The sequence below is a fragment of the Siniperca chuatsi genome, linkage group LG21 (genome assembly GCF_020085105.1).
Source record: "Siniperca chuatsi isolate FFG_IHB_CAS linkage group LG21, ASM2008510v1, whole genome shotgun sequence".
Classification (NCBI taxonomy): Eukaryota; Metazoa; Chordata; class Actinopteri; order Centrarchiformes; family Sinipercidae; genus Siniperca; species Siniperca chuatsi.
The window spans coordinates 6,463,868-6,477,208 of NC_058062.1; the positions used below are offsets into that span (position 1 = coordinate 6,463,868).

Consider the following 13,341-nt stretch of genomic DNA (forward strand, 5'->3'; position numbering starts at 1 on the left):
CAAGGGATTCCTCTCATATCGGCAGTGACCTCGTTGTACATCCAGCTGTAGCACTCTGCTCATTCCCACTTGTTTTGGAAAGTTTTTGTAATTCAGAGAATCTCAAAAACTTTCTTTCCATTTCCATTTTTGATGTCTATCCTCCAGGCAGTTTTGCTGTGAATTACAGACACAAAGTGGAAAACTCAGTGGAAAAAAAGAGAGTGAGGACACATATTCAATCCTTATATTCATATTTTCAATTTATAAGAAGCACTGAATGATGATTCTGAACATTTCTGGTGGATCAGGTTAATTGAAGAAATGATTGTATTATCAAGGACAATTCTGTTTTTAAAATCAGTGGCTTATTGGAACAAACATTGAGCTAGTAATGCATTAATGTAATTTAAAGCCTCACAGACTCAGATGTTCTCTCATCACAAGCTGAAGTTCAACTGTCACCAAATTAACTGCCAAAGTGACAAACAAAATCACACAGCTGACATGAGCCGAAGTGACATCTCTTCGGTCTCCTGTGTTGTTCCTGCCAGTGACACACCATCAGCCTGTGTGACTGTAATTCTCCTGATAGGACTGCAGAGACCCCTGCTCTCCACCAATCATAATCAAACACAGATCTCATACTGACAACAAGAACAAGACAGTACTCAACATTTCAAGAGTGGGAAGGCTTTTATCTCCTGATGTTTTTTTTTCTGCTATGGAGCCCAAACAAAAGATGCAGAGACTTTATTCAATATGCATTTCTGATTTATTTTTGTAGGAAAATAGGTCTTTTCACATGCATATGAAATGTATCCCTCAAACAAAGTATATGAAAAAAAATCATCTCAAAAGAAATGTCCATTTTACAAAAGGCATAGAAAAACACACAAACACACAATTGTGTGTATGAATCAGAGTTTGTACTAATACCACTGGTTTTATTGTCACATCCCACATGGGTGATTATAAGAAACATGTATGGAAACAAAATGGCCTCACAACAGTCGTTCTTCTGAACACAGACATTGTTTTACATAGACAGAGCGATGCTGAGGATGGACATTGTGGCATCCTTGATGAATAAACCCACAAAAGACTACATTTGATACAACCGGTTTCAATGCTCTGTCTGTGTTACATACAGTACAGACATAAATCACAAAAGAATAATTGTCTATTTGGGCATTGTTCCAACAATGTTAATCTCATAAATGGTGATTGCACCATTCCTGCCGTACCTGTGAACAGTCGTGTCACACCTGCAGTTTTGAAGAATAACTTTCTCTTTCACTTATAATTCCTTCAGCTGCTAGATATGAGTGATACTAAAATGGCTTTCAGTTCCAAGGTATGTCTCCACTCCAAGGTGTGTGGATGCACAAATGCATATTGTCACTGTCAAATTTAGGTGATTTAATGTCATGCATTATTATTATTATTACTGCTACCTTGCAACAGAAAAAAATTAATTCCCCACACTGTCAGTACTGTGTTTATGTGTGATATGTTTTAAATGAAAATCCTTAAAGAATCAAACAGAATTAAGTGTATTGGAAATGATCAAACATACAAGGAATTTGGCTCTGGTGAGGAGCAGCTTTCAGTGTATACTTACCAAAGAATAAAGATAGAAAGACACAAAGACATACTGCTAATCCGGAAAGGTTACATGCTTATCATGGGATTCACCAGCCAACATCATTCGCCAGCCTCATTTATTATTATCTCGTAACTGCATTATCACAAAGCTCAAAACACACATTGGCACACTTATGTTAGACTGTAAAACTATCACTACCAAATCAGACAGGACACCTTTACACTTGGTTTATTGTGTGTTTGCTTTTAGTGTTTCTTTAAAAAGCCCTTGTGACATTCTGGAGACACATGATTAAAAATAAAAGTATATACTAATAAAAGTAGTTGTAAAAGCCATTTCTTTCCAGTGAGCACACTTTATTTCTACATTAGTATCTTTCAGGCTCTCAGTAGACCAGGGCTAAACAAATACATAATTGTGCCACTAGGTAATTCATGGACAGCTGCCAGAATTCCTTACTTTCCCCCCAAAACAGACAAGTCTGAGCCATACAACCTAGAATAGTTTTGGAGATGTAAGGCAAAGCTGCCAGTAATGCAGACTCTGAGCAGATGGGGTCTTTGAGTCCCCCCATGGCACCTCCTGAAATCGGCCCTTCCTCACCCTCTCAAGTGCTCCTTCCTTTGACAGAAAGTCGCCCTCTAGTGGCCCCAGCTGGCTCTAACCGCACAGCATCAGCTGCATTTATACTTCTGTTTGTTTACTGCTCCAAAAAAGCAGTAAATACTTTAGTTGAGTAACTTTGCTCACTGGGGAAGAAATCAGGGCTGATGTGCCTCCAGGGGAAGAGACTGACGCTGACTGGGAAACTCTCAGTCACCTGCGGCTTATTGGGATCATGGCGGCGTCAGTGGAGCCAGTATCAATCATTGCTCTGGGGAGCGGCTGACTGAAGTACTTTTGGTGATTTATGACTATCTGCTGCTGGCTGGCTTATTGAAAAGACATGTGGAGCCCAGTGGTGAATAAACCAATCATAAAGATTCTTTCTATTTGTTTTGTACACCATGTTTATGTGAAGGAAGCCACGTCACAATGTACCTTCATGAAACGAGTAAGCAATCAGAACTGCTGCTTGTTTGGAAAGCTACTGTGGGGCGAAGCTTGGAAGGGTTTGAATAATTTGGCACTTTATGTTCTTTCCCCAACAGATTCCATCAGCAAGTTTGTCTCCGCACACAGCTGTTTAGCAGATCTCAGAACAATGTTGGAAAAGGAGTAACACTGTTTATTAAAAACACAGCCCAGAGGGTTGATACATACATTAAATACTGATACTGTAACATACAGGGAAAAGTCTGGCTTTTTTACTTTACGTCATTAAGTCACTGTAGCCGACATATTATAAAAAATATACTATGTCATATTTCACATTTTTTACAATTGGAAGGCAATTTAAAACACAATAACCATAAATATCCATACCACTAATTCATTTTTAAAATAACTTGCTTTGTTTTTCTTTATTTTACAAAAAAAGAGTGTTTTCATATAAAACACTGGTTCAAACATAAATCCCATTCCAAAAAGCAATACATATACTGTAATAGAAAAAACAAGTGACTTTTACAAAAGGGTTGGTCTCATGTAGGCATTTTTCCACAACTGGAGTAGCATGGCCACAGTATTCCAAAGCTACAAACAACCAGGCTTCATAGCAGCCTAGCATAAAATCTTGGCACTGACACTTGCATCACACAGACAGTGTTTGGTCTCACTATATTATAGTAATGGCTTGAAACCTTTTCACCGTGGTGATATTGCAGCCTTGTGCATCTAACACTGAATGTGTAGCGCTGTGAAGACTTAACTGACACAAAGCTTTTCAGTAGAAAAGGAACGCTACAGCTGGTTAAGGTGTTGCTGGATGCAGGTAGCATTGGCAACTGGTATCTACTCCCAAATAAAGGAAGCCCCGTAGAAGATACCACCAGGGGGCAGTCAACTACAAGGCAGATGGAACACCAGTGGAGTGCTGAGCAGCCTTGTTCAACAGCCATGAAGAGCCAGAGATACTGTAAAGTTGAAGAGTAAGGTATAACAACTGGATTGCTTATGCACCTTGTTAAAAAGAATATCTTTTTCTCAGGAAATTTCAGATTTAGACTGGATAAAAAGCCATCCGCTGTACTCCACAGTTTCTGAGCAGCAGCTGGTGTAGCACACATAAAAAAAACACAGGAAACATATACAAACACACTGTCAAATGCAAAGTCACAGCAGCGTAACACTGTGATCGACAATGGAGAGAAAGCAGACACAGAACATGACTGACAGGACAGCCTTCAGGAAGGTGATGTTCTCACTGCATTATAAAGCCACTGCTTTAGGCTCTGTCACTGAATTACGTTTCATTTTATTGCATTTATGTTGTTATGACGTCCCTTGATGACGTCATTACAGCAAGAAGTCATAGCTTTAGCTAGCCAGGGCATAGTGATGACATGGCATCCCTTTGCCTTTTTATTATGATGATGCTTCATTTTGATGTCATTGTATTTTGATGTCCCAAGAATTAGGATGCCAATGTATTAATGGAGATGGTGTCTTTGCAGAGGAGCAGCCAGAAAATGAGCTAAGCCAAATCTGGGATCAATCTGATTTGCAACAGAACTCATTATCATTCAGTAATTTTCCAAAGTTCAAATCCCTAAGAAAGGATAAACGTGAAGACAACAGAGGTCAATAATCTGCTTCAGAACTTGAGAACGAGACATGTAAACGACAGACTGTAGCCTATACAGTTTGTGTTGGTGTGATGATTCAAGTTAGACAGTGATAGCCCAGACAAAACAAATTGTCAGCTGCAACATCACCTTTTTTTACACACCTTAGTACACAAACAGATCTTCTCCAGCTTGCAGGATTCTTTAAGGCACAGTGGTGTTTAAATATCCAAGGTTTGCAACAACTCATCATCCAATCTCTAATATATACATGGTTTCAATACATGTCAGGTATTTAACCCCATTTCTGGGGTTAAATCCATACAGAGGGCTTGCCCTCTCCTGATTTGCTACTGCTGCTGTTGCTGCTGCTGCCTCCTCCACTGCTGCCTCCTTTCCCGTGCTTGAATTTATGCTTGCGCTCTTTCTGAGGCTGAGGCTGTGGCTGAGGTTGGGCCTGGATGATGTTACTTTGGGGCTTGTCGTCCTGGTTGTCCCCAAGCTGCTCCTCTGCCCGGTGCTGCTGACTGTAGGCCTGGATGGCCGCCTCCAGTTGCTCATGAGCTTGCTGGATCATGTCTTTGTTCAAAGCCACACGGGCCTCCCCTCCAGTGGGAAAGTTATCCTCATTGCTGCCAAATTGCTGCTGCTCCTCTTGGGCAATGTTGGCCCGGTTCTGCTTGCATGCCATCTTAGCGTTACTGAGGTCCGTGTAGGGCATCTGCTCTGGCTTTACCACAATGTTGTAGCCAGGTGGAGCTGATGGGGTGTTCCACGAGAAGGGGTAGCCCACGTAATCAGCAGCCCCATCTCCACCCACCCCTCCCTCAGAACCTGCCTCAGGCCCTGTCCCCCCTACTGAGCTCTCCACACCCCCGTTGGTGCCCAGCAAACCCAACTGGTACTCATCCTCCGGAGGTGGGCTGCGCCGACGGCGAAGAATGTCACAGATTGAACCAATCCCCAAATGGAGCATCTCCCAAACGTTGAGCGTGAGGCAAAGGACAGTAACACCATACATGATGCGCAGGAAGATGGTCTTCTCTGTAGGCCGCGACACAAAGCAGTCAACGCTGTGGGGACAAGGTTTCCCTGAGCACACGAACACGGGCATCACACGGAACCCATACAGCAAATACTGGCCTGCAAGGAAGCCTGCTTCTAGCACTGTACGAGTCACCAGCTGCAAAACATAGACCCGCATCAGCCCCTCATCTTGGATACGCTTGCGCCCATCATGCCGGACTTTTGGTCTCGGTGTGGGTTGCAGTGGATCCCGTGGCCTTTTTGGGGGCTCGATCTCTGGCACCTCATAAATCATGGGATCGTCCTCCTGGTCCTCCTCTGCCTCCTCGATGCCCCGGTGCTGCCGTGCTCCAAAGCAGATTTTCCTGGGCTTCCGGTGTGTGTAGCCCCCTCCTCCTGTTCTAACTGCAGCAGAACCACCTCCTCCTTTAGCTTCATCTAATCGTGCGATCTTGTTGACAGCATAGCCCATGTACATGAGAGAAGGCATCGCCACCAAGATAATCTGGAAGACCCAGAAGCGGACGTGAGATAGAGGGGCAAAGGCGTCGTAGCAGACATTCTCGCAGCCCGGCTGGCCCGAGTTGCACACAAACTTGCTCTGTTCGTCATAGTAGATGGACTCTCCCCCAACAGCAGTGAGAACGATGCGGAAGACGATGAGCACGGTGAGCCACAGCTTCCCCACGAAGGTGGAGTGGTTGTGGATCTCCTCCAGCAGCCGCGTGAGGAAGCTCCAGCTCATGGTGTCGCTGGACAGTGGGGCAGACAGTGTCCCTCTCTCACCTGCTCACAGACTCTGGAGGAAGTAAAGGAGAAGGAAAGGGGAAGACAAGAGGGAGAAAAAGGAAGACAGTATGAGTTCACAACAGCTGCAAGTTTCAAAACGTGATCAAAGCAAATAGTACAATTTGTGCAGATATTTCTAGTAAGACTTTTAACTCTGTGGATATAGTATTAGTTCTGCAAATTCAGTGGCAAAATGTGAAAAGGGATGACATAATAATTCCCTTAATTAAAATAAGTGTTCCTCTCTGAGCTCAGGCAATCAATACATCCTTAATTTGATCTGTTGCTTCTTGCAGCACAAATACACACACACTGAATTTGGAGCTCAGTGTCACAGTGAGGTTGCTGTCAAGTTTGGGCTTTTTAGGGAATTAGAAGACCAAACAGGGTGGAAAGAGGATATTGGTATTAAAAAATACCATCAAGCAGCACTGAGAAGGAGGCGAAATAATCCAAATAGGGAATTTGCTATCATCAAATACACACACTTTATTTAACAGCCTATCTCTTTTTGAAGAAATAAATCCTCTTAGCGAGCCTTCTTCTGTGTGAGGTGCAGTTTTCAGGACTGTATTAACTTGACTGGTTTGTTCTGGTTGAGAGGTAAATGGCATTGTGCTGTGCTTATGTGCATGTGTGTGTGTGGGTGCGCATTGGAGCACAGTTTAGGAAGAGCGACATGTTGCCTATGTAGGTTAGATCTGGGCTCCAGGCATTCTACCCAAACCAGCAAAATCAGCAGGTGGCTGGGCACAAACCGTTGGAGCGGGGAGTCAGACAGCAGACCCACATTATCTCAGGCAGTTGAGCTGAACCCAAACACTGCTGTCCCTCAGGGTGGCTTTGGGGGATGAGTATGATACCACCACAGAACTTTCCCCCTTATGAAGCCGCAATAGCGCATGGCTTATTGTCAGCTAGACTGAGAGGAAAATCCAACCATGAATACTAGCTTAGTTTGGGGTTTAAAGGGCTTCCAGGGATGATATCCTGACCAAGCAGGTTGAGAGCTTAGTCGGAGCGAGCTGAAGATGCAGCGAGAGGGAAAATTTAGCTGGAGGAGACAAGCAGGAGCTCCCAGCCCTCTGCTTTGTGTCTCCAGTGGGAGCAGAGAGGGCGGGAATGTTTTAAAGAAGGCTTGCGATGAAACATGTGTCGTATTGATCACTTTGACCACATAAGGACATGCCTGGGACACAGGAGGTAGATGTGAGGAATCCTTTGTGTGTACACACACACTCCAGTACGGTATATCACTCCAGTATATCAGACTAAGCAGTGAAGTCCATGTGAGAGTGCTAACTGTGAGCGTCTGTGACCGACATGTATGAGTAAGCAGCAAATGGCCGGAGTGGAGCAAGAGGTTGCCACAAGCACACAGTCACAGCAGAGTCCTTCCATGGTCGAGCTCTGTCTGACTTTTCCCGTATTACATCATTGCATTTCTTTTCATAACTCTTACTGTGCTGCACAGTTGTCCTTTAGATAATAATATACAGATTCACTCATAGACAAACAACCGGCTGCAAAGGTTAAACTGCTTTGATTTAATATAATGGTAAGGCTATTCTGCTGTTTAATGTTTTGGGGCGACAAATGTATCATTATTACTGTATCTTCTGTGTTTTTTCTACTGTTCCTATCTACTGTATTTGTCTTTTCAGTGTTGTACTTTCTATTATAATGGCAACTTTGGGGGTAATTTATGGGACTTATGTAGTTTATTGAATATTTGTGATAGTGGATTCAATGTGTTATTCATACAGTATATTTTGTGGTCCTTTTATAGAGGCACATTTTTTGTCCCCTACAGTTATATCAAATGTTGTTGTCCAGCACCATTCTGACTCGTTTAATCTGGGAGCAGACTCATTTTTAATTTAGCAAATCACAACCACTTGAGTAATAAGTGTGTTTGCGTATATATTGCCTGCTGTGTTACATTTCCCTCATATGAAACACTACTCTTTTAAATTATTGGCTGCTATTGGTTTGTGAATCAATCTTTTGTCAGATTGTTGCTTTCAGGCAAGACTTTTTGATCTAGCACCTGTTCAAAGTTTTTTGGATGTTCGTGGTCTCTACTCTGGCTGTATTCAAATTAAGCAAATTAAGGGCAAAAGTTCTTTCTTTTCTTAACCCCATATCATATCCCTGTATCACAAAGTTTCTGTATGTTCTGTCTACATGTTCCAGCTCTTGATGTTTACACTGAGTGAAATGTTCAAACTCATGTTTTCATGTTTTTGTGGCCGAGACATTGGCTTAAATGGTAATACTTTAGATGTCTTGTGCATGATTTTATACACATTTCTTCAAAATCCAGTCAGACATATTTGGTATTTTTAGAATTTATAAGTGGTTTGGTGCAATGTTTTGCTGCACAAGCAAGAATTTGTAATGACTGACCCACTGGGTGTTTTTAATTTCAAAATGTTGCTTGAATAGTTTTCAAAAGAGTCATATTTGGGTGTGATATAACAGGGACTCTATTTAATGCACTTTGTAGCTGGAGACAGCTGTAAACAGTCCTTGCACAGACAGAGGAACTTCAGTGTATCCTTTGATGAAGCCTTGTATTTACTTTTTAGAGTTCCTAGGTGGTTTGTGCACCAGGAACTGTCACACTCCCTCCTGACCAGGAGAGACGCTCCAGCTCAGGCACATGACTGCCTGGGCTTAATACTCCTGCACTACCTCTGCTACCTCAGCTACATATAACCTTGCATTTTGCTTTCTCATCCAATGTATGTCTGCGGGAGCTAGTGGGGCAGTTAGGGGTAAGAAGCTGACTCTGTGCATTAAGTTACTGGGGTGAGTCAGTCTCCCCCAGTAACTTAGAGCACTGCATAGACACAGCAGGCAGGCTTTCTGTCTGTTTTTCTGATATAAATGATGAACAGCAAATTGGTGGAAATCATGTCACATGTAAAAACATCAAAAAGCACACCAGAATTTGGTTCTAAAGTCAGAAAAGAAAACAAATTCAAGTAAAACTCCCACAGTGATTTAATATAATAGGAGACTACTAATGAGCTTAGAAAGGAATAACTTTCAGGATCAATGGCTCTACTTGTGTAATCATGGGTCATCAAACTATCAGTCTCTCTGATACATCTGAGCCCATGACATAGCTCATAGCCCTACCAGAACAGTACAAGGTCAAAGGTCAACAAGATCAGTTCCTAAGGGGTGAACTCTCCACATCACGACCTCATGCGCCTTTTCAAATAGACAGTTACAATTAAAGTTTGCGGCACTGGAGGGATCCCCTCGGTCACTGGCTTACATCCCTCGGGATCCACAGAGACTCACATCCAGATATAGTACATAGACAGACCCACAGACGGGCAAACACACACACACATACACACACGTGCAACAACCTCAAAAAGCATGCGGAGTAGAGCCACAATGTCCCTGTACACAAACACTCCATGACTATGAGGAACACTGCATTGGGGTTAGATGAGGTGCTCCTTATTCACTGTGACTCATCATGTGGACACAGCGCTCCAGCTGCAGTGCCCTGGGCTTGGGAGGGACACCAGGGGAATAAGGTACCACTGCAGGTGGACAAGGGTTGTAATTGTGTAACAGGAAGATGTGCTGTAACTGCATGCATCATCGAAGGGAGTTCTGAAGCTACAGGTGAATGTACATAACAGGTGTGCCAGGTCATGGTTTTCACATTTCAGCAACAACATCGGTGACCTCCCTTTGACTTGACAAATATTAACTTGGGCTCTTCTAGGGACAAGTGGTGTATTTAAACGTGAAACATAACATGTAAGTTAGCCAGTTACTTGGAGAAAGCCTTTGAAATGAGAATATCAGGATAAACTTTAGGATTGTAGCACTTCTTTTCTTTCTTATGCTATGTAATGTGTAACATATTTGAGTTATGGGCAATTTTCTTCTTTTGGTTTTGTGTCACCAGAAATTTGTCTTGTAATCCCATATGGGATGGGTCAAATGTTGAGCATGACACAGGAATACAAAACAACTAACTAACAAAGAAAATAACTAGTTTTATGATCAGTTCAAAGCAACATTTTGGAAGACCTTTTTCATTGATTTTTCTTGATGCAGATGTACTTGGTTACGCAAGATTCAAGATTTAAAGATATTTGTCACATGCTCATGCAAAATGTGAAGTGAAATGTAGGCGTACTGTAGAGGCTACTTTTAAAAGGCTAGGGTACAATAAAGAATAATAATTAGAATTAGAGTTAAAATAAGAATTATTAAAAAAGATAAAAATTAAAACATAGAAGATTATAAATATATGTAATGTAAGTATTAAAATCGTGTATATTCGCCCATTGTGTAGTCTCTCCATGTTGCACTGTTTGCTGTACTAATAATGGGGTTAATAAAGGGAAGTTTAAAATAAAATAAAAAAATCTCTCTCTGTCTGTCTGTCTGCATCCAGTTCATTTCAATTCAATTCAGTTCAATTCAATTGGGCTTTATTGGCATGGGAAACATATGTTAAAATTGCCAAAGTATGTGTAAAATAAAAAAAAAGTACATAAACAGAAGAATTGTGATATTAAAATATATACAGATAAGTAAGATGGGACACTAATAATAATAATAAATTGTAGACTTGCAGTTAAAATACAAATAAAAAAAGTGAAAACTAAACACTGCAACATTTGATTTTTAATGAGAGTGTCTTCCTTTTTCAATTGCCAGTTTGTGGTCACTGAGCCTGCACTTGGTCAGGATCTGTCTCTGCTTTCTATCTCTAACAGCAGAGAGATATTCTGCCAATTCATAATCTCTTTTTAGGACCAGATAACATTCTGATCTACGTTGGCCTTTAGTTTCTTCTTTCCAATGTTCCAAATCGGTTTCTTTACATTGTGTTATAAGTTTGTTTACTCTGATTGATGTTTGGAAAGCAGTGTTGTTGTGAGACTGGTCAGAGTGTGTCTGAGGGGGGGCAGTTAGTCTCAGCACCAACTGACATACGGGACTCTTTTCTGGGCTCAGCTCTTGGGTTTGGAGGGCTTTGGAACGGAGGGTGTCTAGGGGGCTTGATTTAAGGTGATTAAAAAAATTGAGCGCTCTCTTTTGAATGTTAATTATCAGTGGGCATCTGCCTAATTCTGCTCCACATGCATTTGTTGGTGTTTTTCTGTGTACGTGTAAAATGTATCTGCAGAATTCTGCATATAAAGGTTCTGTTGGATGCTTGTCCCAACGGGTATAGCTATGATGACTGAGTGGACCCCACACTTCACTACCATACAGTGCAATGGGCTGGATGACACTTTCAAATATTTTAAGCCAAATTTTAATTGGAATTTGAAAATTATAACATTTTCTCTTAATTGCATTTAGAGCTCTTCGAGCTTTTTCTTTTAGTGCATTCACTGCCATGTTGAAACTCCCTGATGCTGTTATGGTTATACCAAGGTAGGTATAACTCATACTGCGTTCAATGATATGATTATTAATGGTAAACTGGTATTTGTTCTCATGGACTCTGGGTCATTTTTGAAAAATCATGACAGTTTTCTTCTTATTTACTGCCAGGGCCCAGTTCTGTATCCCCTCTCTCTGCCTCTTAACTGTCTGTCTACATATTACATATTCCTGCTTGGCTTTGATATATGCAGATCCATGTATAAAACACACACACACACACACACACACACACACACACACACACACACACACACACACACACACACACACAAAGCCACATTCATATTAACGAACACAGGCCAAGGGCAGTTTGGATAATGAACATAATGTAAATGGTAGAAAAAAGCTCTAATGGGTGTATGGAAGGGTAATAGATTTATTAGCCTCTGGATGAACTTTAATCAAGTGAAGCATACTAACGTAAATTTATAGACAAATTAAATGTATTAAACTGCTACGTAAAACTATTATTGTACTTAATATAAATGATTGGATCGTGTGGTTGCTGTATGTAAAACAGATGCAGATGGTATTAAGTTATTGGATAAATTCCTAGTTATTTTTAGTGTTATTTTGTCTCTGCTTCTCTGCTGACCTCACGCAGAACTCATTCATAGACAAACATCCGTACAGATGCAGCAGCCGCTATCAGTCAGCTCACAGCAGATGAACTTTTCCCCCTGCATTGTATGAGGGGCTTGGGATAAACATTTCCTCAGTCTGCTTCATCGTAATGCTAATTATCACTTAGATTTCTCTAAGTGTTTTTAAACTGATTGTAAATGATTGATGAAGTGATGAATGAAGGCAGTTCCAGTAAAAGAAACTGTCAGCACTTTACTCAGCCAAGATTGATTTAGCCTTGAGCCTGCTGATCTGCTGCCTCATTTTGACTTCATGTGATTACGATTGCATCTTCGCTTCTATACAGTGCTGCTTTCTGGGGTTTGTCTGCAACTTTTAATGACTCGCATGATTTCGGCTTTCCATGCAGTCTCTCACTTGAAAAAAGATTGTTTCCATCATCATGATGGCACAGAGCATCCCCTTACATGACCAAAGAATGTTATTTTAAGCCCTTCAGCATTCAGTAATAAAAATCAGGCAACTACAGTAGCACTATTCAAAGTGTGTGCTTTGAGTAATAAACAGTTAAAAATATAATATTTTTAAACTCTGTGTGGCTAATGTGCCCATGTTGATTTTTGCAACAATTTCAGTTGTGTTTGCTATACCTACACTTAAATTTTTTTTAAATGGAAACAGGAATAATAGTGTCCGGTTGCTGAAAATAGAAAGTTATTATTTGTTTTGTCATACTTTTCATACTTTGTGTCTGTTTATCAGTCTCGTATGCAGTAGTGCTTAATGGCCACATATTGCAATATTACGTTTATTTACTTTTTTTCTTCAGTGCTGCTACAAGTTATCTCTCGGTATAGCATCTCAAGCAATTCAATGAATGTCATGCAAGGGATGATACTGAGTAATATAAAAACAGTATCATTAAGCACAACGCTAGAAAGCAACAATAACATTAGAATGGTCACTCTTCAGTGCTATTACCAGGATAAATATGAGCGGTCATTTTTGTCAAATGTGCAAAATTGAGAGATCTCATGTAAATTATGTAAAAGTGTTTGTTTTTCTGGAACAGTGGCAAGATGTGAGATTTCATTTAAGAAAGGTCTTTTTTGCACATTTTACACTGAAAAGTAAAAACAGATCTAGAGTCAATAAACCCAGATAGGGTTCAGAGGGTTATTTATCCACTCCAAAAAAACTTCACACCTGTTATCTTAAATCTTCTCTATTCACAGATAGATTGGTTTA

The 13,341-nt window shown here is 40.9% G+C and overlaps 1 protein-coding gene across 5 annotated transcripts in view; it reads right to left on the minus strand.

Annotated features, from left to right (window-relative positions):
• Positions 1-735: 735 nt before the first annotated feature.
• Positions 736-13,341, minus strand: part of gjc1 (gap junction protein gamma 1) — a 45,501-nt gene continuing 32,895 nt past the window's right edge. For all 5 annotated transcript variants that reach the window (XM_044181447.1, XM_044181449.1, XM_044181450.1 and 2 more), the window contains one exon: positions 736-6,079. In XM_044181447.1, coding sequence (XP_044037382.1) covers positions 4,568-6,025 — 1,458 coding nt within the window. In that variant the 5' untranslated portion in view covers positions 6,026-6,079 and the 3' untranslated portion in view covers positions 736-4,567. The remainder of the gene's footprint in view (positions 6,080-13,341) is intronic.